The sequence below is a fragment of the Aotus nancymaae genome, unplaced genomic scaffold (genome assembly GCF_030222135.1).
Source record: "Aotus nancymaae isolate 86718 unplaced genomic scaffold, 86718_ANA_hifiasm-v0.15.2.pri h1tg000009l, whole genome shotgun sequence".
Classification (NCBI taxonomy): domain Eukaryota; kingdom Metazoa; phylum Chordata; class Mammalia; order Primates; family Aotidae; genus Aotus; species Aotus nancymaae.
The window spans coordinates 14,607,501-14,629,508 of NW_026988420.1; the positions used below are offsets into that span (position 1 = coordinate 14,607,501).

Below are 22,008 nucleotides of genomic sequence, written 5' to 3' on the forward strand. Positions count from 1 at the left end.
TCATCTCCTTTCTCAGTTGACCAAAGAAGACTCCATGTTTGTCTTTTATGTATATTAGCATGATTGAGTTTCATCTATTTAGCCTTATTGAATAGTTTACTTGTTTCTCTTCTTCAGGAAAACTACAGTTTGATATCTTGTGGGATAGAAGGCTTCATCTTTCAGGCATTAGAGAGCAAAGTAGGAAAGACTTAGAGAGGCAAAGTCCCTCTGATTCACCTAAGGATACACTATTTTTACTCTAAAGGGGCCATGAGAGTGTATTTACTTTCATTGTTTTGAGGTGAGGAATGGTTAGAAACTGAGAGAGCATAAATAGGTTAAGTGTTATCCATGACAGTAGGATGGGAGTGGATGGAAGCTCCTTTATAGCAGTTCTACTTCCTGCTATATGGGTATGTGTGTCATTGTGTGGGTGGTGTGTTTTAAAGAGGTTCTGGTGAATTAACAAGGTGTAATAATTGTATTTTGTTATATATCATTATTGACCAAATTGCTTAACATGCAACTTAATAATTATTATGGATCTCTTTAAATATGCCACATTCACTTTATTCAAAAGTGAACTGATAAGCAACAAGCTGCTATGTGCTGAACAGTAAGTACTGGGATATAAACAAGGTTTCTAAATGCTGTGTATAGTGTAAGCTATGTATGTTTCTGTATAGCCTTCATGGTTTGCTAATAAGGTCATCTGTCATCATTTCATAATTGAAATACTAGGGGGAATGTTGTAAAAGTGCTCTTTATTATTGTTATTTAAATAAATGGAGTTGTTTTGTGTAGTTTTACAGTCATGGTGGGAAATCATGAGCTTTTGGACTAGGGCAGTGATGGCTAGGATAGAAGATGAGAGAAAAATCTATAATGACTCCCTGGTCCCTGGCCTGGTTGTAGAGTACAATGGTGGTATTAACTAGGACAGGGATGAGTGGAGGAGGATCAGGGCTTGAGAGAGAGAGAGAGAGAGAGAGAGGGAGAGAGAGAGAGAGAGAGAGAGAGAGGGAGAGGGAGAGAGAGAGAGAATGTGTGTGTGTGTTTAAGGGTGTGGGATGGAACACTGGGACAGGGGAAGGAGATGACAAGTTCAGTGAGGACATTTTGAATATGAACGATTAAGCACCCATTGGATACCTAAGGAGAGAAGTTCAGTCATGAGCTCAGTATACACGACTGAGGCTTAGGAGAAAGGCTTGGGCTGGGAATGGATATCACTAAATAGGTGGTGGTTGAGATTATGAGGAAAATGGATGCTGTTCCTCACAGAGACTAAACATAGTGAGAGGAAATGAGAACCAAAATTAGTAAATGGACAAAGTAAGAGGAAGCAGCAAACGACTGAGAAGGAATGGCTGAGAGAGGGGCAGTAACACCAACAGAGCTCAGGGTTATAGGAGCCAGTGGTAGAGAGGTTTCAAAAGGAAAGAAGTTAGGAGTGTCAGAAGGTAAAGACAGGCCAAGTAAACTGAAAAAGATCAAATGATTTGGCAGTTCTGTCATTAGTAATGTTTGCCAGAACACTTTGAATGAAACAATGGTGTCAGAACTCTGTGTTGAGTTGAAAAGTATGTTAAAATAGAGAAAGGTTACTATAAATTTGTATTATTTCAAGGCTCTTGACTTTTTCTTAAAAACAAAGGATGATAATTGTAGGGAGGAGTTTACAGAATAGAGGAGGGGATCTACAGGAAAAGAGAGTTAACATTTTTATAAAGTATGGGGACAGAGTGATCAGAGAGGAGAAATTAAAAAGAGAAAGGATAAGGTAAAGCGAGATCTGGTAGGAGATAAGGGTGCAGGTAAAGGAATTAACCCGGAAAAAAGAAAGGATACTTTTTCCTCTGAGACTAGAAGGGAACAGATGAAGATAGTTTTATGTATAACAGGGAGTTCACAGTTGATAGTTTATTTTTTTCTGATAAAGGAGTCATAAAAACGCGGGGCACAGTGGCTCTCTCCTGTAATCCCTGCACTTTGGGAGGCGGAGGTGGATGGATCACCTGAGGTCAGGAGATTGAGACCAGCTTGGCCAACGTGGTGAAATCCCATCTCTACTAAAAATATAAAAATTAGCCGGCTGTGGTGGCAGATGCCTGTAATCCCAGCTACACGGGAGGTTGAGGCAGGAGAATCACTGGAACCCGGGAGGCAGAGGTTGCAGTGAGCTGAGATGGCACCACTGCATTCCAGTCTGGGTGACAGAGTGACACTCTGTCTCAAAAACATAAAATAAATTTTTAAAAAGTTACTTAAAAAAAAACAATAAAAAAAGGAGTCATGAAAGAGATAAGGGTAGAAAGTAGCAAGTTTGAGTTGAAGTAAGTGGTACAAAATACATGTTCTAGGTAATGGGAGAGGAAATTAACGAGTGAGGAAGGCTGTTAGCAGGAGAGGGTGATATACCTGAGAACCCAAGCTGGATAGGAAAAGATACGAAGCATGTGGGAGACTAGTTTGAAGGAATGAGAACAGTTGAGGAATGGGTGTCAAAATTAGGTAAGAATGCAAGTTATCAGAAGGTTGAGGGTGTAGCTTTGGATGTGGATTGATGAATGAAGTGGTTTTATGGAGTCAGAGTTCATAATTTCTCAATGGGTTTTCCATATGGACACTGAAGTGGGAGGTGATGGCAGAAAATGCAGCAGAAGCCGATACTGTTAGCAAAAGACCAGAGTCTTCAACAAGAAGGAATGACTGGGTAATTAATGAGAATGAAAGAGAGGAGTAAAAAATTCCCAATATTGTTTCATCATGCCTTTTTTTTTTCCTCATAAATTAAGAGATATGAGGGCAAGGACTATGTCTGAATTAATTCAACAAATGAAAATATTTGTTGAATTAGTAAGTGAATGATAAACTCATGTTGAATAAGTATTTCAGAAAACTTTAGATTTTCTTATTATAAGCAATTGATATTAAAGAAAATACAAATAAGCAGGATGTAGGAAAAAATAATCCCATCAGCCAGAAATAACTACCCCCAACACCCTTTGTTATTAAACTTTATACCTGTTTGTTGTTTACATATATTTTTTCCTAGCAATATGGCTAAATAAGTATTTTCTTATGAAATATAAGGATGTACTATAATTTAAGCAGTTCTTTATTTTGGGGCATTTATATTGATTCCACTCAAGTTTTTTTCTACTGGTGAAGCAAAAATCTAATAGCTATTTTGATTTAAGACAGTTTCATTCTTGTCACCTAGGCTGGAGTGCAATGGCACAATCTTGGCTTACTGCAACCTCTGCCTCCTGGGTTCAAGCAATTCTGCCACCTCAGCCTCCCGAGTAGCTGGGACTATAGGCAGGAGCCACCATGCCTAAGTTTTGTATTTTTAATAGAGACAGGGTTTCACCATGTTGGCCAGGCTGATCTTGAACTCCTGACGTCAGCTGATCCGCCCGCCTTGGCCTCGCAAAGTGTTGGGATTATAAGTGTGAGCCACCATGTCTGGCATAATAGCTAAATTTTTGCCTTACTTATTTTCTTAGGATTCTTAGAAGATATTCTGGTAGAGGCTTCATAGAGATACTATTTATTTTTATTTTAGGGCCATTTCCAACAGGCTTGTCTATGTGCATTCCATCCAGGATTGGGACCCTGGACAATGGACAGCGTTGCAGGTATTGACTGATGCAGGAATGCTGACAGCCACACAAGTGAGAACTGTTAAATACAAGTCTTTCTTCACAAGAAGAATGATGGGTATTTTTAAAACTTGGAATCAAGTACAGTTTTCATGAATACAGGATATAGTAGTCATTTCAGAAATGCATATTCAAGTTAAAGAAAAACCTCTTAAAATAGTCTCTATTTGTTGATAATATTCAACTTTAGTAGAGGTTTTTTTTCCATAAAGTTAAAAATTGTAGCAAAATACCCATAAAGTGTATCAAGTTAACCATTATCAAGTATACAGTTCAGTGGTATTAAATACATTCATAATGTTGTAACCATCACTACCATCCACCTTCATAACTAGTAGAGGTATTAATATACCAATCTTGAATAGTCATCAAAATCACTGCACCTCAAACTTTTTCACAAAAGTATGGTTAATAGCAGAGAAGAGTGAACAATTGCCTTAAAAACTTGGTTCCAAACCAGAATTTTCTTTAACTTCATGTTTTATCTTAAATTTAATGTAAATGTAGTGTTATATACCAAATGTGCCTATATTTAGTAAAATATAATGATTACACTTTTTTTTCTTTTTTTTTTTTTGAGACAGAATCTCGGTCTGTCACCAAGCTGGAGTGAAGTGGTGTGATCTCAGCTCACTGCAACCTCCACCTCCCAGGTTCAAGTGATTCTCCTGCCTCAGCCTCCCGAGCAGCTGGGACTACAGGCATGCACCACCACACCCAGCTGATTTTTATATTTTTAGTAGGGATGGGGTTTCACCATGTTGGCCAGGATGGTCTGGATCTCTTGATCTCATGATCTGCCCACCTCAGCCTCCCAAAGTGCTGGGATTACAGGCATGAGCCACCACGCCCGGCTTGATTATACATTTTTTCAAAATCTTTGAGGGAGGTTGATATCTAAGGAGATGCCCCATGTTTATTCAGTGGCTTTTAACCCCTGCTGGTACACCAAAAGTCCCCCTTGTCCCAAGCAGGACTTTCAGAGGCAAGGTTCTAAGCTAATAGTTGAATAATATGCTTCTTTTCATTTCATCTTTCTTTTCTTTCTTTTTTTTTTTTTCTGAGATAGAGTCTTGCTCTGTCACCTAGGCTGCAATGCAGTGGCCTAATCTTGGCTCACTGCAACCTCTACCTCATGGGTTCAAGCAATTCTCTTGCCTCAGCCTCCCAAGTAGCTGGGATTACAGGTGCACACCACCACACCTATTTTGTATTTATAGTAGAGATGAGGTTTCACCAGGTTGACCAGGATGGTCTCGAATTCCTGACCTCAAGAGAGCCATGCACCTTGGCCTCCCAAAGTGCTGGGATTACAGGCATGAGCCACCGTAGCCGGCCTTTTTTTTTTTTTTTTTTTTTTTTTTGAGATGGAAGTCTCACTCTCTCTCCCAGGCTGGAGTCGAGTGGTATGATCTTGTTCACCGCAACCTCTGCCTCCCAGGTTCAAGTGATTCTCATGCCTCAGCCTCTTGAATAGCTGGGATTATTATAGGTGTGCGTCACCATGCCTTGGCTAATTTTTGTATTTTAGTAGAGACGGGGTTTTGCCATGTTGGCCAGGCTGATCTTGAACTCCTGACCTTGGGTGATTGGCCTGCCTTGGTATCCCAAAGTGTTGGGATTATAGGTGTGAGCCACCACACCCAGCCTCCATTTTTCTTTTGTGGTTTGGCTAGGGCTGTAAATAGTAGTGTATGTCAAGAAGTAGACTGATTGATGCTCACACTCTTCAAATGTGAGAGTGTCACAGAAACTGAAATTCACTAAGTAAAAATTCAGAAGTATCCTTTTATATTATATTTGCCCTAATAATCATATATACTTCATCATTATTAATGCCATGAGACAATCTTATTGTACAAATAAAGTGAATGATTTCATGTGCTGGCTAGAGCCATAGTCCCACCTTTCCAAAGAGTATCAGCTTCTCAATTATCCATGCATTATGACTCTTGAGACTTGGAAACCCTCTCAGGTGTAATAATTTTGTTCTTCATGTTTGATCCCATTTCAGGAGATTGTTGACCACATTGAAGGATAGTTGCAAAATTGGAACTAAAGTTGGGGTTTCTTAACTCTTAGTTGAGGGTCTTTCCAATTACACCAAAAGGAAAAGAGTTACATATAACGAGAGATAAGACTTACTCCTACCTGCCCCCACAAAACCACTTTAAGCCATCCTAAGAATGGTCGCTCTTTTTCTCCCTCTTTGTCTCCTTCCCTTCAGCTTTCTTCTTCTTCCTACCTTTTTTGGGGGTAACTCCCAAGCACCACAGTTCTCAGAATCAAAAGGTTAAGAATATTTTAGTACTCTCCAAGATACAAAGGGGACTACATTAGAGTTTGTTTCTCAAGCTTGGCACATAAAGCTCAGAGCTCAAAACAGTAGAATTTTAGAGAGGAATAGATAGATGTGAAAGAGGCTGCTGGAATATGAAAAAAACTGGAGTAAAAATAAGCAAATCAATACTTCTGAAATAAAGCCTTCATTGGTAGAAAAAGAATGGTCACAAAAATGAGCAGAGATTCTTGATTTCCAATTCTTGAAGATGCCAATCTAATGGTATTCTAAAATGCTTACCAAATTATGAGTTTTATTACTTTTTAAAAACCTAAAAACAAATCCGGAGTTACAGAGTGACCTGGTTTATCCTGTGTGGTAAGTTTTCAGTTCCAGTTACTAGGCAAAACAAAAATTGCTAATAGGTAACAGTGTTCAAACAAGTGATTTAGGTAGAATAAAACAAAAGGGATTCATATAACTTTTGTACTGTCTTCTTGAAGAGGACATATTTGGCCATAAAAGCTCATACATGCTTTAGGAATGGAAATTTACCTGATTTTTTTCAAGTGAGATTTGTTGAAGAATAATGGACTTACGTTGTCAGCTATGGGCTTAAGCATTAATTCACTTTGGACTGCTTCTGTACATAGTAATTCACTTTGGACTGTCTGTACATAGAGTTACATGGAATTTCATTTTAGCAATGGAATCTATTTGAGATAGCATTATCTTTTATATTCAACTGAAAAATTATGGGGCTCTAGAATTAAGTGTTATTAAGCTGATATAGGCAGAATAGCTGTATTACAAGGAAATAAGCAAGGATAATATGTGTATAGGGTTTGAATCATATAGTCTCACTAGGGATGTGTTCTTTAAATTGTGAATGTTTGTTGATTCAAAACCATTTGAAAATTGTGAGGTAGACAGAAAAGGAGAATATTTGGATATATAATTTAGATGTATAGTTTGCTTGATTATCAGGGAATGGTTAAGTTCCTTTTTTCTGTATATTTTAATTGGTGAAATTAACAGCTTTTGTTCTTCAAGATTACTTTGTAAAAGAACATGGCATTTTATAGATGAGATAATGGAAGTTCATATATGTTAAGTTATAATGTGTGGAGGAGTCTGATGTGCATCCAAGTCTGTCTGTCCCAATGTCTCTGTTTTTAACCACTATCCTCAGAATGAAATACATTCATATTTTAGAGACCAATTCTTAAGTCATTTTTACTCACAAAATTAATCTGTGAAGTACCCACTGTTCTCAGTTTCTCTCCCTCTCACTTTTTCTTTCAAGCACTTTGCAGTTTTTAATGAAAGTGAATTTTTCTGAAATTATTATTTTCATGTTTTTTATCAGAGGATTAACTATGTTGCTAAGATCATTCAGTAAGTCTTTTGCAGGGCTTTAGTAGGATTTACTAAACTAAAAGATTTCCTTGAAGTATATTATTTAGCTATTGCATTATTATTCCCTAAGTAATGAGCCACAGACTGAGCACTCCTTGACAAATCACAAGAATAAGACCCAAAGAATCAGACTTTTCCAAGTAACTTAACTGCATTCCAGGACAAAACTCAGGAACATTTAGAGGAACAGAAAAATATTCAGCAACTAACAGATAAAATTTATAATGCCTTGCCAGGCATGCAAAGAAGCCAGAAAAATGATCCACAATGATGAGAATAATCAGTCATCTGAAAGTGACCTTAAACATAGAAAGATTATAGAATTAGTAAAGACACTGAACATTATTATAGCTATATTCTATATTTTCAGAAAGTAGAAACATGAAAGACATTTTAAAAAACCCAAGATGCAGTTCTAGGGATGAAAACTACAATATCTGAGATCTACTAATGGTATTTGTAGCAGATTAGACATGGCAGAAGAAAAGGTTAGTGAACCTGAAGGATATAGCAAAATCAACTATTCAAAAATGAAAGAGAAAGAAAAGAATGACAAAAGCATCAGTGAGCTATGGGACAAACCTCCAGAAGCCTTATATATACATAATCAGGGACATCAAAGGAGAGGAGAGGCAGATACAAAAGGGATATTTGAAAAAATAATGGTCAGAATTTTCAGATTGGACAAAAACTATTAACTCACAGATTCTAGAAGCTCAACAAGAAGAAAACTACACCAAGGAATGTCATAATCAAATTGTTCAAAACCATAAAATACATTGAAAGCAGCCAGAGAAAATACATGTTATAGAGTAATGAAGATTGACAGATTTCTCATCAGAAACATTGCAAGTGAAGAGACAGTAGAACATAAAGTTCTGAAAGAAAAAAAATGTAAACCTAGGATTTGATACCCAGCAAAATATCATTCAAAAAACAAAGGCAAAATAAAGATGTTTTCAGACATAAGAAAACAAGTAACTCTTTAATATCAAGTAGACTGAAGATAGACTATGGTAGTTTGAAGATGTATACTGCCCTAAGACAACCAGTAGAATAATAAAACAGTTATAGCTAATAAGTCAACAAAGGAGGTAAGATAGGATCACACACAAAAAAAATACTCAACCCAAAAGAAGGTTGAAAAAAAGGGGAAAAGCAACAAATAAGAGGTGAAACTAATAGAAAAACAGCAAGGCGATAAGACTCTAATCATACCAGCATCACATTAAATGTATATTATCTAAATGTCCTACTTAAAAGGCAAAGATTGTCAGATAAAAAGCAAGACTTCTTTTGGACCTGGATGAGCAGGAGGCACCATCATGGAAGTCAACTGCCACAACAAGGAATGAAACGTTCAACACCAGGAGCCCAAAAGCCAGGACATCTACCGAAGGCTGTTGGTTAAGCTGTATATGTTTCGGGCTAAAAGAAACTCCACCTTGAACCAAGTTGTGCTGAAGAGGCTATTTATGAGTTGTACCAAGTGGCCATCTCTGTCTCTCCTGAATGATCTGGAAGATGAAGCTTCCTGGCCAGGAAAACAAAACAGCTGTGGTTGTGGGGACCATAATGGGTTCAGGAGGTGCCCAAACTGAAGGTGTGTGCACTGCACATGAACAATTGCTCCTGCAGCAAAACCCCCAAGTCTGGGGAAAAGATTCTCACCTTGGAACAGCTGGCCCAGGACACCCTCAAAGGCTGTGGCACCATCCTGATCTCTGGTCCTCACAAGGGCCAAGAGGTGTTGTATTGGCATTTTGGCAAGGCTCTGGGAACCCAGCACAGCCACACTAAGCCCTGTGTCCACTCTAAGGGCTAAAGTTCAAGCATATCAGAGGCTGATAGGCCAGCGAAGGCTACAAAAACTAACCCTGGATCCTCTACTCTTATTAAAAATATTTTGGCCTGGGCTCAGTGGCTCATGCCTGTAATCTGGTGGGCAGATCATTTGAGCCTAGGAGTTCAAGACCAGCCTGGGCAACAAGTCAAACTCCATCTCTGTAAAACAATTCAAAAAAGAATTAGCTGGGTGTGGTGGCACATGCCTGTAGTCTCAGCTTCTTAGAAGGCTGAGGCAGGAGGATTGCTTGAGCCCAGGAAGTCAAGGCTGCAGCGAGCCATTATCGTGCCACTGCACTCCATAGTGGGGGACACAGTGAGACCTGTCTCAAAACAAAACAAAAAAATTTGGATGCTGGAGGAAAAGAAAATAAACAAAATCCAACTACATACTCTCAATAAGAAACATATTTTAGGCCGGGGGTGGTGGCTCATGCCTTTAATCCCAGCACTTTGGGAGGTCAAGACAGGTAGATCAGCTGAGGTCAGGAGTTCAAGACCAGCCTGACCAAAATGGCGAAACTTCGTCTCTACTAACAATACAAAAATTAGCCAGGTGTGGTGGTGGGTGCCTGTAATCCCAGCTACTCAGGAGGTTGAGGCAGGAGAATCACGTGAATGCAGGAGGCGGAGGTTGCAGTAAGCAGCAATCATACTACTGCACTCCAGCCTGGAGACAAAATGAGATTCCATCTCGAAAAACAAAACACACACACACACACACACACACATTTTACATACAAAGACACAATAACATTAAAAGTAAAAGGATGACCAGGTGCAGTGGCTCATGACTGTAATCTCAGCACTTTGGGAGGTCAAGGCAGGAGGATTGCTTGACCCCATGAGTCTGAGACCAGCCTGGGCAATATGGTGAGATCTTGTCTCCACAAAAAATTAGCCAAGTATGGTGGTGCATGCCTGTAGTCTCAGCCACTTGGGAGGCTCAGGTGGGATGATAGCTTGAGCCTGGGAGGTCAAGGCTGTAGTGAGTGGTGATCATGCCACTGCACTGCAGATTCCGTCTCAAAAAAAAAGAAGAAAAAAAAGTAAAAGAATGGAAAAAGATACATCGTACTGATGCTGGCATTAGTCAAAAGAAAACTGGTGTGGCTATATTAATATGAAATAAAGTCGATTTCAGAGCAAATAATATTACCAGGAATAAAGAAGGCCATTTTATAATAATAAAAGGGCTAGTTAATCAGAAGGATACAATAATCCCACATGGTTTTGTCTCAAATAATAAAGCTTCAAAATATGTGAATCAAAAACTGACAGAAGTACAAGAAGAAAGACAAATCCATATAGTCAGAGATTTCAATACTCCTCTTTAAATAACTGCAAAACAAGTAGAAACTTACAAGGATATAATAAACTCAAGCAACACTGTAACCAAACAGTACAGGTTGAACATCCCTAATCTGAAATACAAAATGCTCCAAAATCCAAAATTTTTTGAGCACCAACATGACCCAATATCTTGGGTCCTAGTCCCAGGGTATCTCATTATGTAAATACAAATATTCAGAAAATCCAAAAAACTTTGAAATCTGAAAAGTTTCTGGTCCCAAGCATTTTGGATAAGGTGAGTATATATTCTCTTTAAAGTATACATGAAACATTTACCCAGACAGATCATATCTAGGACAGAGGTTAGCAAGCTATGGCCCTAAGGCCAAACTAGTCTGTTTTCGTATAGCCCATGGACTAAGAATGGTTTCACATTTTGAAAGATTTCTTTAAAAAGAAAGAAAGAAAATATGTGACAGAGACCATATGTGGCCCACAGAGTTTAAAATACTTACTGTCTGACCCTTTATAGAAGTTTGCTGGCCCCTGTTCTAGGCCATAAAATATGTCTCAGTAAATTTTAAAGGACTCAGATCATGCAGATTATGTCTTCTAACTACAGTAGAATTAAAATTAGAAATCAATAACAGAAAGCTGTCTGGAAAATCTCCAGATGTTTGGAAACAAAATAACATGCTACTAAATAACCTTCTAACAACCCATTGATTAAAATAGGAATGCAGTAAAATTAGAAAGCATTTTGAGCTGAATGAAAAAAACAAAGCATATCAAATTTTGTGGCATGTCACTAAAGCAGTATGTAGGAAGACATAAGCAAAATGCTTATATTAGAAAATATAAAAGGTCTCAAGTCAATGAGCTTCCACCTTAAGAAATTGGAAAATGACAAATTAAACACAAAAGAAAATAAATAATAAAGATCGAAGTACAAATCAATAAAATGGAAAACAAAATCAATTGAGAATATTAATGAAACAAACCATGGTTCTTTGAGATAAATAAAATTGATAAACCTTTTGCCAGGCTGATCAGGAAAAAAAAAAAAAGAAGACACATATTACCAATATTAGGAATGAGGGGTGAAATATGACAAATTCTACAGATACTTAAAGGATAACAAGGGAATATTATGAAAAGCCTTAAGCAAATAAAATTGAACAACTTAGATGAAATGGTCAAATTCCTTGAAAGACATAAACTACTAAAGCGGCTGGTCATGGTGGCTCACACCTATAATTCCAGCACTTTGGGAGGCTGAGGTGGGCAGATCACAAGGTGAGGAGATCGAGACTAGCCTGGCTAACACAGTGAAACCCCATCTCCACTGAAAATACAAAAAATTAGCTGGCGGTGGTGGCACATGCCTGTAGTCCCAGCTACTTTTTTTTTTTTTTTTTTTTTTTTGAGACAGAGTTTCACTCTTGTTACCCAGGCTGGAGTGCAATGGTGCTATCTCGGCTCACCCCACCTCCGCCTCCTAGGTTCAAGCAATTCTCCTCCCTTAGCCTCCCAAGCAGCTGGGACTACAGGCGCGTGCCACCATGCCCAGCTAATTTTTGTATTTTTAGTACAGACAGGGTTTCACCATGTTGAGCAGGATGGTCTCGATCTCTTGACCTCATGATCCACTCGCCTCGGACTCCCAAAGTGCTGGGATTATAGGCGTGAGCCACCGCGCCCGGCCAGTCCCAGCTACTTGAGAGGCTGAGGCAGGAGAAGCACTTGAACCTGGGAGGCAGAGGTTACAGTGAGCCAAGATCTCACCCCTGCACTCCAGCCTGGGTGACAGAGCGAGACTCCATCTTGGGAGGCAGGGGGACTGCCAAAGCTCATACAAACAGAAATAGAGGCCAGGTACGCTCATGCCTGTAATTCCAGCACTTTGGAAGTCTGAGGTGGGCAGATCACTTAAGTCCAGGAGTTCGAGACCAACCTGGGCGATGTGACAAAACGCCCATCTCTACTAAAAATACCAAAAAAAAAAAAAAAAGCTGGATGTGGTGGCTAATGACTAGTCCCAGTTACCTGGGGGGCTAAGGTAGGAGGATCACTTGAGCTCTCAAGATTGAGCCCTGATGAGCAGAGTGAGACCTTGTCTCAAAAAAAAAAAAAAAAAAAGAAAAAAAAGAAATAGATAACCTCCATAGCTATATATCTATTTTTTAAAAATTAGTAGTTAAAAATATTCTCACAAAGAAAACACTGGTGAGTTCTTCCAAACATTTGGGGATAACACTGTTTATACCAATTATACGCAAATCTTCCAGAAAACTGAAAAGGAAGGAATACTTCCCAATTTATTTTTTGGGGCCAGCATTACCCTTATACCTAAACTATACAAAGCCATTACAAGAAAAGAAAACTACAGGCCAAGTTTCCTTCCTGATTATGGATGTAATAATTCTAAACTTATCAAATCAAATCCAACAAAATATGAGAAAGTTAATATTACTGGATGAGGTTTATCCCAAAAATATGTCATTGCTTTAAATTAAAAAATTAATCATTGTAAGTCACCATATTAAGCTAAAAAAGAAAATCTGATCATCTCAACAGACACGCAAAAAATTCTGACAAAATCCTATATTTGTTCCTGATTAAAAAAGAAAAAATCTTAGCAAACTAGGAATAGGAGGATACTTCCTCAATCAGATAAAGGATATCTATAAAAATCCTACAGCTAGCCTTATGCATAATGATGAAAGACTCCATGCTTTCCCTTTCCTCCTAAGATAAAGAATAATACAAAGATATCTGCTCTGACGACTTTCATTCAATATCAGAGGTTCTGACCAGGGCAATCAGGCAAGAAAAAGAAATAAACCACATTCAAGTTAGAAAGGAAGATATACAACTGATGATAGCCATCATTCCTAAGAGTGCCTCTTTATAATCCTTCCCTCCTCTTATAATCTCCCCAGGAAACCACTGGCCTGCTTTTTGTCACTATAGACCAGTTTGCATTTTCCAGAGTTGTACATATGTGGAATCATACAGTGTTACTCAGATTTTTTTTGGTCAGAAATTGATAACTTATCTTGCAACCAAAGTTCATATATAACCATTTGTTCTTCATTCCATTTCCTCATTAGTCCATAGAGTGTCAATCAATTTTTCTTTTATTTATTTATTTTAATGAAACAGGGTCTTGCTGTGTTGCCCAGGCTGGAGTGCAGGCTTACTTCAGCCTCCAACTCCTGGGCTCAGGTGATCCTCCTGCCTAAGCCTCTGGAGTAACTGGGACTACAGGGGCATGCCACCATGCCTGGCTAACTGTTGAAAGTTTTTTGTAGAGATGGGGTCTTGCCATGTGCCCAGGCTAGTCTCGAACTCCTAGGCTCAAGACCTCCCAAAGTGCTGGGATTATAGGCATGAGCCAGTGAACCTGGACTCAATTTCTGTATGATAACAACTTTCACATGTACATTCAGGCCAGATAACTTATCAAGAAATCTTGTCCTCTGTCTTCTAGTAATATCCCACTTAGATCTGACATTAAGTTCACTTTTTTTCTTCAAGGTATTTCTTCCAAATTTCTTGGCTGTTATTGGTGACAACACAAGTTTTTAGACCTTTAAGTTTACAATCTTAGGTTCATTTCCTTATTTTATTTCTTCCCTATAGGTAAATGATTGCTAAACTTGTTACTTCTTACAGTTACTTCTTTGTAAAATACTGCAGATATGTTTCTTTTAGTTTTAAAAACTGCCTATTTAATCCAAGCTATTAAATGTCAAGTTTTTACTACATAGCCTCTTGATATTTCCCCTAGCCTCCCATCCTACCATACCCATTTCCCCACTAGCCTACATAAAACATAAAATACTTTTCATCAAACTCTCCGTAGAGAAGTGATGCTGGGCGAATAAGAAAAACCTGATTGATTAGAAAAAGAAAATGTAAATGTAATTTCCTTTCTTTTCAGTGATTCTACCAGAAAGGAATGAAGAACAGAACCTTCAGGAATTGAGTCACAATGCAGACAAATATCAAATCAGAGGTTGTTGCAAGGAAGAGATTGATCATAGTATTTTCTACTAGCCATTGGGAATATAAAAGGAGACAGAAGATTGAAGCCTTTGCCAGCCATTCTTTCCCTTTTTGCTTTCAAATTCCTCAACTGGGAACCTTCATATGTGCAGTATTTATATTGGATCATACTGGTGATAATAAAGGTTCCTAAGAGGCTAGAAGAGCCAACCAACAGAGACAGGAAAGCAGTCTGTTCTGAACATAGGGACATAAGTTCATTCATGCCAAGTATCTTTCCAGCATGTTTCTCCCATTTAGAAAAATCTAGCATGTAACGCCTTTTAATATTAACATAAGCCCAAATACCAGCTCTTTCCCTTTGTATTTCATCTCTTTCTACTCTCCTACTTGTATTGTGTGTTCCTATCAGTGTCATGCCCGGGAGATGACCTGCCTGTTCCTGTTCTATAAGAGTTTTGTTTGCTGCTGTGTCTCTAGAACAATGTCTGGCACACAGTAAGCACTCAATAAACCTTTGATGAATGAATGAATGGTTATCTTTTCTCTCTGGCAATCCAAATCCACCACTCCTTAAAAAAAATTGTATATAAGATTTGCCAGCCGGGCAGGAGGATCACCTGAGGTCAGGAGTTTGAGACTAGCCTAGCCAACATGGCGAAAACCCATCTCTACTAAAAGTACAAAAACTAGCTGGGTGTGGTGGCCATTGCCTGTAATTCCAGCTACTTGGGAAGCTGAAGCAGGAGCATCGCTTGAGCCCCAGGGGCGGAGGTTGCAGTGAGCTGAGATCGCCCCACTTCACATGCCACTTCACTCCAGCCTAGGCAAAAGAGCTAAACTCTGTCTAAAAAAAAAAAGATTTGCCTATTCCAGCAAACTTCTATCCAATATCAATCTAGATTTAAATCATGTCATTTTCCGCATCCCTTGAGCAATTATGTATAGTTTGCACTTCATTAACATATCCTTATTTATGTTACTTTTCACATACACCCATGTCTCTTCTGTATGTTTATTTTCAATCAAAAGATAATGCCTTAAATGTTATATATATTGTATATGTGCCACTCAACAGTGCCTCATGTGCTGCAAAAAAAAAGAAAAAAAAAAGACACTCAGTAAACAAGCAGGGTACTTTTTGTCTTTTAAGCCATATCTTCTGCGTCAATATGGTCTTTCAAGGGAGTTTAGGTACTCAGGCCCTATTTTTTGTTATTCACTCCTATAGTATGTGACTTTATAAGTTGTTTCTTCAGTGTTCAATTTAGGTACAAACTAAGACGAGAAACTGTTTCCTAAAGAAAACATTTTAAAGCTACAGAGACACCTATATGTTGGTAACATTTCTCCAGAAATATTTGAAGTAATGTAAAACTTCTGGACTGGTCAGTTTGAATCTTTTCTTGCAGTTTCTATAGAAATTTCTACAGAATGGTGTTATATTGGAAATATTAATAATTAACTATAAGAAAACTCCTAGTTTATTCTTCACAGAGAACAAGCAGGGATATCCTGGATTTTCACAGTATTTAAGCCACTCTTTAGTTGTCTCATGAAATAATTAAGGGAGTGGAACACATTCAAGGAATTTCTGAGGTGTCAAAATAAGACTGTACAAAGTCCAACAGTTTTTTCTCTAGTAGATTTTCAAATAGTTAAATTAAAAGACTCTGGCCTTTTTCTCTATCCATATTGTATTCTGGCAATAATAAAGTTGGGCAGCCTGCACATAAAAGCAATTTCTAATGATGCCAAATTAACAGCAGTTTCTTGCCTCTTTCCCTCTATGAAAGTTATATTATTAGGTTATTTCACAGGTTTCCCCTATGCCCCTCATGCCCAACCTAAAACTGTTAGACTGTCGAAGAAAACTAATCAGGTAAGATTACTGTTTGCCTTTATGAAGTCATTCTAAGTACACAAAAAAATCAGATATTAACATGAAAATATAGGGGGAAGAGAAACATCAAACCATAGAATTTAGTTTTAGTTTTACTGACATTTATATAGCATACTTCCTGTTTTGATTTCAGAAGTGCAACCATGCAGTGCTTCTATTAAAAACTGAATAGTTGAGTACAGTTTGATTATAACAACTTATCCAAAGGAAACAAATAGACCCAACTTACTGCTATTTTCACTTGTGGAACTGCTATCTTTGTTGTAAAAAGTCGAATATTTTTCAAACATCATTTAATAATAGGGTAGCCCCTAAAACAAGCAAGGAGATATAAGTCTGATTCTGAATTTGACTAGTTGATGGAATTAGAAAACCAACCCAAACTCCATCTAAATATATATGTAAAGGTAATGCTTGTAAAAAATTGCCTTTTCCTTTTTTTGAGAATTCAGTTGCTAGCTGACTATTGGTGTGCATTAATTAACAATTCTGCTGCATCTAAATATATACGTAAAGGTAATGCTTGTAAAAATTTGCTTTTTCCTCATTTTGAGATTTCAGTTGCTAGTTGACTATTGGTATGCATTAATTAACAATTCTGCCTAAAGGAGGAAAAGGATAGAGGCTAGTTCTTAAATAAAAGTCCCTTTTTTTCACTATTAACCTTTTCTATTTGAAGCATAATTGTGTCAGCTAATTTATTTTTTGGTAACCACTTAGGAATTTGTGAGGGAGGGGGGCACTCAAGTAAGCAATGATAGCCAGCTAGACATCAAAATCCATGTTCTCACTTCATGGCTATACACATAAATTTCATTTCCTAGTCTCCCTTGCAGTTAGATGTGGGTATATGACTAAGCACTAGCTAGTGGGATGAGAATGGAAGTGACATCCACTACTTTAAGCTTCTATCCCTAAAAAACTCCCGACAGACTGACCCCTTCTAGGAAACCTTGGAAGTTAGGCCCTAAATGCTTAGGTACAGAAAGACCTTGGAAACTAGTGAACAAGTAGTAAACTTGTTTAGGAAGAAACAACTTTGAGCCACTAGACATTTTTGGGATGATCTGTTATGACAATTAGCCTACCCTCATTTGATATATAAAAGATACATGCAATGTCCCCATGATACACAACTCCAGTGGTCACCATTTACAATGTAATATATGCAAATAGGATTTTTCTGAAGCACAATTGAGAGGCTAAAGGTATGCATACATATGGATATAGGTAAATGTTCCTCCCAGGAGTTCTACAACGCTGTAGCTTTGCCAACTAACTCCAACTTTCACGGGTTTTATTGTGGATGAGTACTGATTTGTGTAAATGAACTTCCCTTTTGTGCCTGTGGTAATAGACAAAGGTGGAATGGATCCTCTAACAAGAATTTTAAGAGGAAAATAGATACTTAGGATCAAAATATGATCTCTTTCTTGGGTTCTTCCAATAGTAATGGCTAAATATTCTTCCTAAAAGCTTTTATCTACCGGCAAGCAGTAGGCCATAATAGTATTAATGCCCCTCCATTACTCAAAAAAAAAAAAATAAGTATACTGCTCTGAGCAGTAAAGATATTTAATTTAATATACCTGCGCTTCACGTTCCTCATCTGTAAAATGAGAGGTAGATTATATCAACTCAGAAGTTTCCTTTCTTCACTAAACTTCGCCCATCTATGACTACAGTGTCCAGAGCTACTGATAGAAATAATTCTTAACATGAGGATTTCTTCAGATTTCAAGTTGATATTGTAGAGGCTCAAATGCTTCACAGACACTTGAAATTAGTTTTTAAAATTATGTTTACTTTTTACCAAGGCATAACAGAGGTTATACTCTTCTCTCAAACAAGCTATTAAATTGAAAAGATTTTTAACTCACTTGAGATTTTTAAATTTTATTTATTATTATTTTATTTATTCAATTTTTTGAGATGAAGTCTTGTTCTGTCGCCCAGGCTGGAGTGTAGAGGTGTGATCATAGCTCACTGCAGCCTTGACTCTCTGGGTTCAAGCTCTCCTGCCTCAGCTTCCTGAGTAGTGAGGACTAGAAGTGTGTGCCACAGTGCCAGACTAGTTAGAATAATTTTAAAGCACTGTGTCACTTCCCCGATTTCTGTACTTTACTGCATGAGTGGAGAAGTATCAAAGCTAATACACAATGTGATCGTTATCAAAATAACACTATAAAAAGTCAAAAACTAGACAGCAGATTTTATGGTTTTTCAGTGAATTTACCAGTTAAAACCTTAAATTTTACTTTTCCTAGTTGTATATTTATACTGATGTTTCGATGTAGTAACAATTTATACAATAGCACATTCAGAATCATGGCAAAATCAGCTAAGTCATAGTTAACACTCTCTCTGCTATGTATGTACTGCTAAGTCATATTTTCAGTATAGCTAACAGAAATGATTGTCTGCTGGTGGAGTTTTAATCTCCTGGAATTCAGCTTTGGCTAAAGCTAAAATATACACTATCCAGACTTTATACAGGCATGAACTGGCTTTAATTCACATTATTTTGCTGCAGGAGAGCTGCAGAAATATGGACCTCACTCAGGGATGATACTGTTTTAGAAAGGAGAAAGGACAGGCTGTGTAACATTGTCCAGAGTGGAGTTTTCATGTTGAGAGAAAGCCATGTATAGGCTGGAGTACATGAGAAGAAGGAATAACAACTCCCCCTGCCACCACAAAGGAACAAGAAGAAGAGAGAACCAACAATAGTGTTTTGACAATTAATTGACAAGTATGGATTCTAAAAATATCTTTACATAATGGTAGAAATTGGGGAACAATCTAAATGTTTAAAAATAAGGGGATTGATAAATTTTGGTATAGCTATATGTTGGAATACTATGCAGATGTTAAAAACAGGTTTTCAAAACTATTCAGTAACATGAAAAAATGGTCATTATAAACTACTGAGTGACAAAAATAAGACATAAAACTATATGGTAGTAATTAACAATTATATATTTTAAATACAGGAAAGAAACATGAGTGTTAACATTGGTTTTTCTCTGGCTGGTGGAATTACAGATGACAATACTTTTGTGGTTTCCAACATTTATCTAGTTAACACATTCTGCTTACAATTTTAAAACATTACTTTCAAAGAAAAAATGTCATATATGTAAATATGGTTACATAAAATCTGTATACATATGTATTTTATTTCTGTATATCAAAACCAGACCAAAAATAATGAGTTTGACTGTTTTCAGAGGGACACTGTAACAGAATACTTTCCTTGACCCTCATTTTATGTTGAGATCTTTATGGCAAGTGAAAGGGCTAGAGAGAAGCATTTACTTTCAGAATTTCTGAAATGACACGTACGGTATGAAAAAGCATAGCAGCTTTCCTCAATTTTCACATCTTGAATTTTAGCACAACCTGTAATTTTGTACATATTAAATGAATGTATTAGTTTTCCAAGCTACAGCATTGGTGGTCAGTTAGCAGTAATAATATTTTTCAAAGAATAATAAATGAAAATATAGTCGGCCAGGCGTGGTGGCTCACACATGTAATCCCAGCACTTTGGGAAACCAACACAGGCAGAGTGCTTGGGTCCAGGAGTTCTTGACCAACCTGGGCCACACAGTGAAATCCTGGCTCGATAAAAAATAAAAAAAATTAGTGGGGCACGGTGGCATGCGCCTGTAGGCCAAGCTATTCAGGAGGCTGAGGAAGGAGGATCACTTGAGCCTGGGAGGCGGAGGTTGCAGTGAGCCGAGATCCTGCCACTGCACTCCAGCCTGGGTGACAGAGTGAGATACCATCTCAAAAAAAAAAAAAAAAAATTGAATATATTAGAGATCCAAACTATTTGAAGGAATAATTGATTTTCTGGGCAAAGCTAAGAAACAGAAGTTATTCATTAGTTCATTTTTTACTTTTTTCCTAATTATTTCTCTCAATGAAACTGTACCATATTATAAAATTTCAAGATAAATGATTTTGTTATATGTTTCCTATGTCAAGTTAAAAAAAAGGGTTCTGCAGCTAAAATAAAGTTTAAAAGGGGGAAACGTGGCCAGCAGCACATTCAAAGTTTATGAGCACAGACTTGGGGAATCAGGTAGATGTAGGTTCAAATTCTTATGCTGGGTGTAGGAAAGAAAGATGCATACGAGTGAATTTTAAAGTTTAAAGGGATTTTAGAGATCATTTAATCAAAATCCATTATTTTGCAAAGGAAACTAACACACTGGAAAGTTAAATATCTTGCCTAAAGTTTCAATCCCAGCATTGCTACTTATGTTCTCTACATTTGCTTACTTCCCAAATTCAGCACACTCTAGTTTCTACTACAATATATTACATTTGAGGCCAGAGCAGACTAGATTATAGAAAGTACTGAAAATTAGACCAAAGAGTTTGAACTTACTTTAAATTTGTCTTTTTTTTTTTTTTTTTTTTTTTGGAGGAGTGGTACTGGGCACAATGGAATGATCTATGTTTCCTAAAAATTCTGCATCATATTCAGTACAACTTAAAACATTCTTAGGGGAGAACTGAACTCATTTCTTGTCTCGTTTAAGTAATACTGAGTAATGGAGCTGACAAGATTACAGTTGATAACTATTTTATTTTTTCACTTGCTTTTGTCATTTTAGTCCATACATATGAGATTAAACTGATGCCGAGTTGGGAGGCAACACTGTTGGGTTTTGAAGAGCAGATTTTTCCTTAAAAGTTAAAATATTAAGAATAAAATCAAAACAAAAACCTTGAGTCTAAATTTAAATATGACTCTCAACTTTAAAAGGTAGTCCACATAAATTTTTCTCCTTAGATTTTTCAATATCAAAATATTAAAAAATGTAGAGAATTAAAAGAGAAATTTAATTTTTTACAGCAAAATTTTCACCAGATAACGAAGCTTAAAAATGTTGACCTTTTAGGCTGGGCACAGTGGCCCACACCTGTAATCCCAGCACTTTGGGAGGTGAGGTGGGCAGATCATGAGGTCAAGAGATCAAGACCATCCTGGCCAACATGGTGAAACCCCATCTCTACTAAAAATACAAAAATTAGCTGGGTGTGGTGGTGGGTGCCTGTAATCCCAGCTACTCGGGAGGCTGAGGCAGGAGAATCGCTTGAACCCAGGAGGTAGAGGTTGCAATCAGCCAAGATCAGCCACTGCACTCCAGCCTGCCAAGAGGGCGAGACTCCATCTCCCCCCAACCCCAAAAAAAAAAAAGTTGACCTTTTACCTCATTTCTAGGAATTTATTCTAATTTGGGAAAACAGATTTATGCATAAAAAAGCTCATCACAACTTTATAAGAAAATAAATAACAATTTAAGGAACTAGTAATTCATATAAGGGGCATTATGCTGCCACTGAAAACTCTTCAAGAGTTTTTACTTTATGATACATCTGAGGAAACATTTATGATACACTGACAATGTATCATAAATAGGCAGTGTACACAAGCAGTTTAAACCTCATTAACCTCATCATATAAAAAGGCCGTGTACACAAGCAGTTTAAACTTCATCAGCTTAAGCAACTGCCTGGAAATATGTCAGCTCTCAACAGTTGCCTCTAAATAAAGGAACTATTAGTTATTTTTTCCTGGTGTCCTTTAA

The 22,008-nt window shown here is 37.4% G+C and overlaps 1 protein-coding gene and 1 pseudogene across 1 annotated transcript in view; both read left to right on the plus strand.

Moving 5' to 3' along the window:
• Positions 1-15,028, plus strand: part of LOC135273842 (leukemia-associated protein 1-like) — a gene marked incomplete at its 5' end in the record, with an annotated part of 18,864 nt that extends 3,836 nt beyond the window's left edge. The window contains one exon of the mRNA XM_064373485.1: positions 14,435-15,028. Coding sequence (XP_064229555.1) covers positions 14,435-14,550 — 116 coding nt within the window. The remainder of the gene's footprint in view (positions 1-14,434) is intronic.
• On the plus strand, positions 4,365-11,560 carry LOC135273858 (large ribosomal subunit protein eL18-like; annotated as a pseudogene).
• Positions 15,029-22,008: the final 6,980 nt, after the last annotated feature.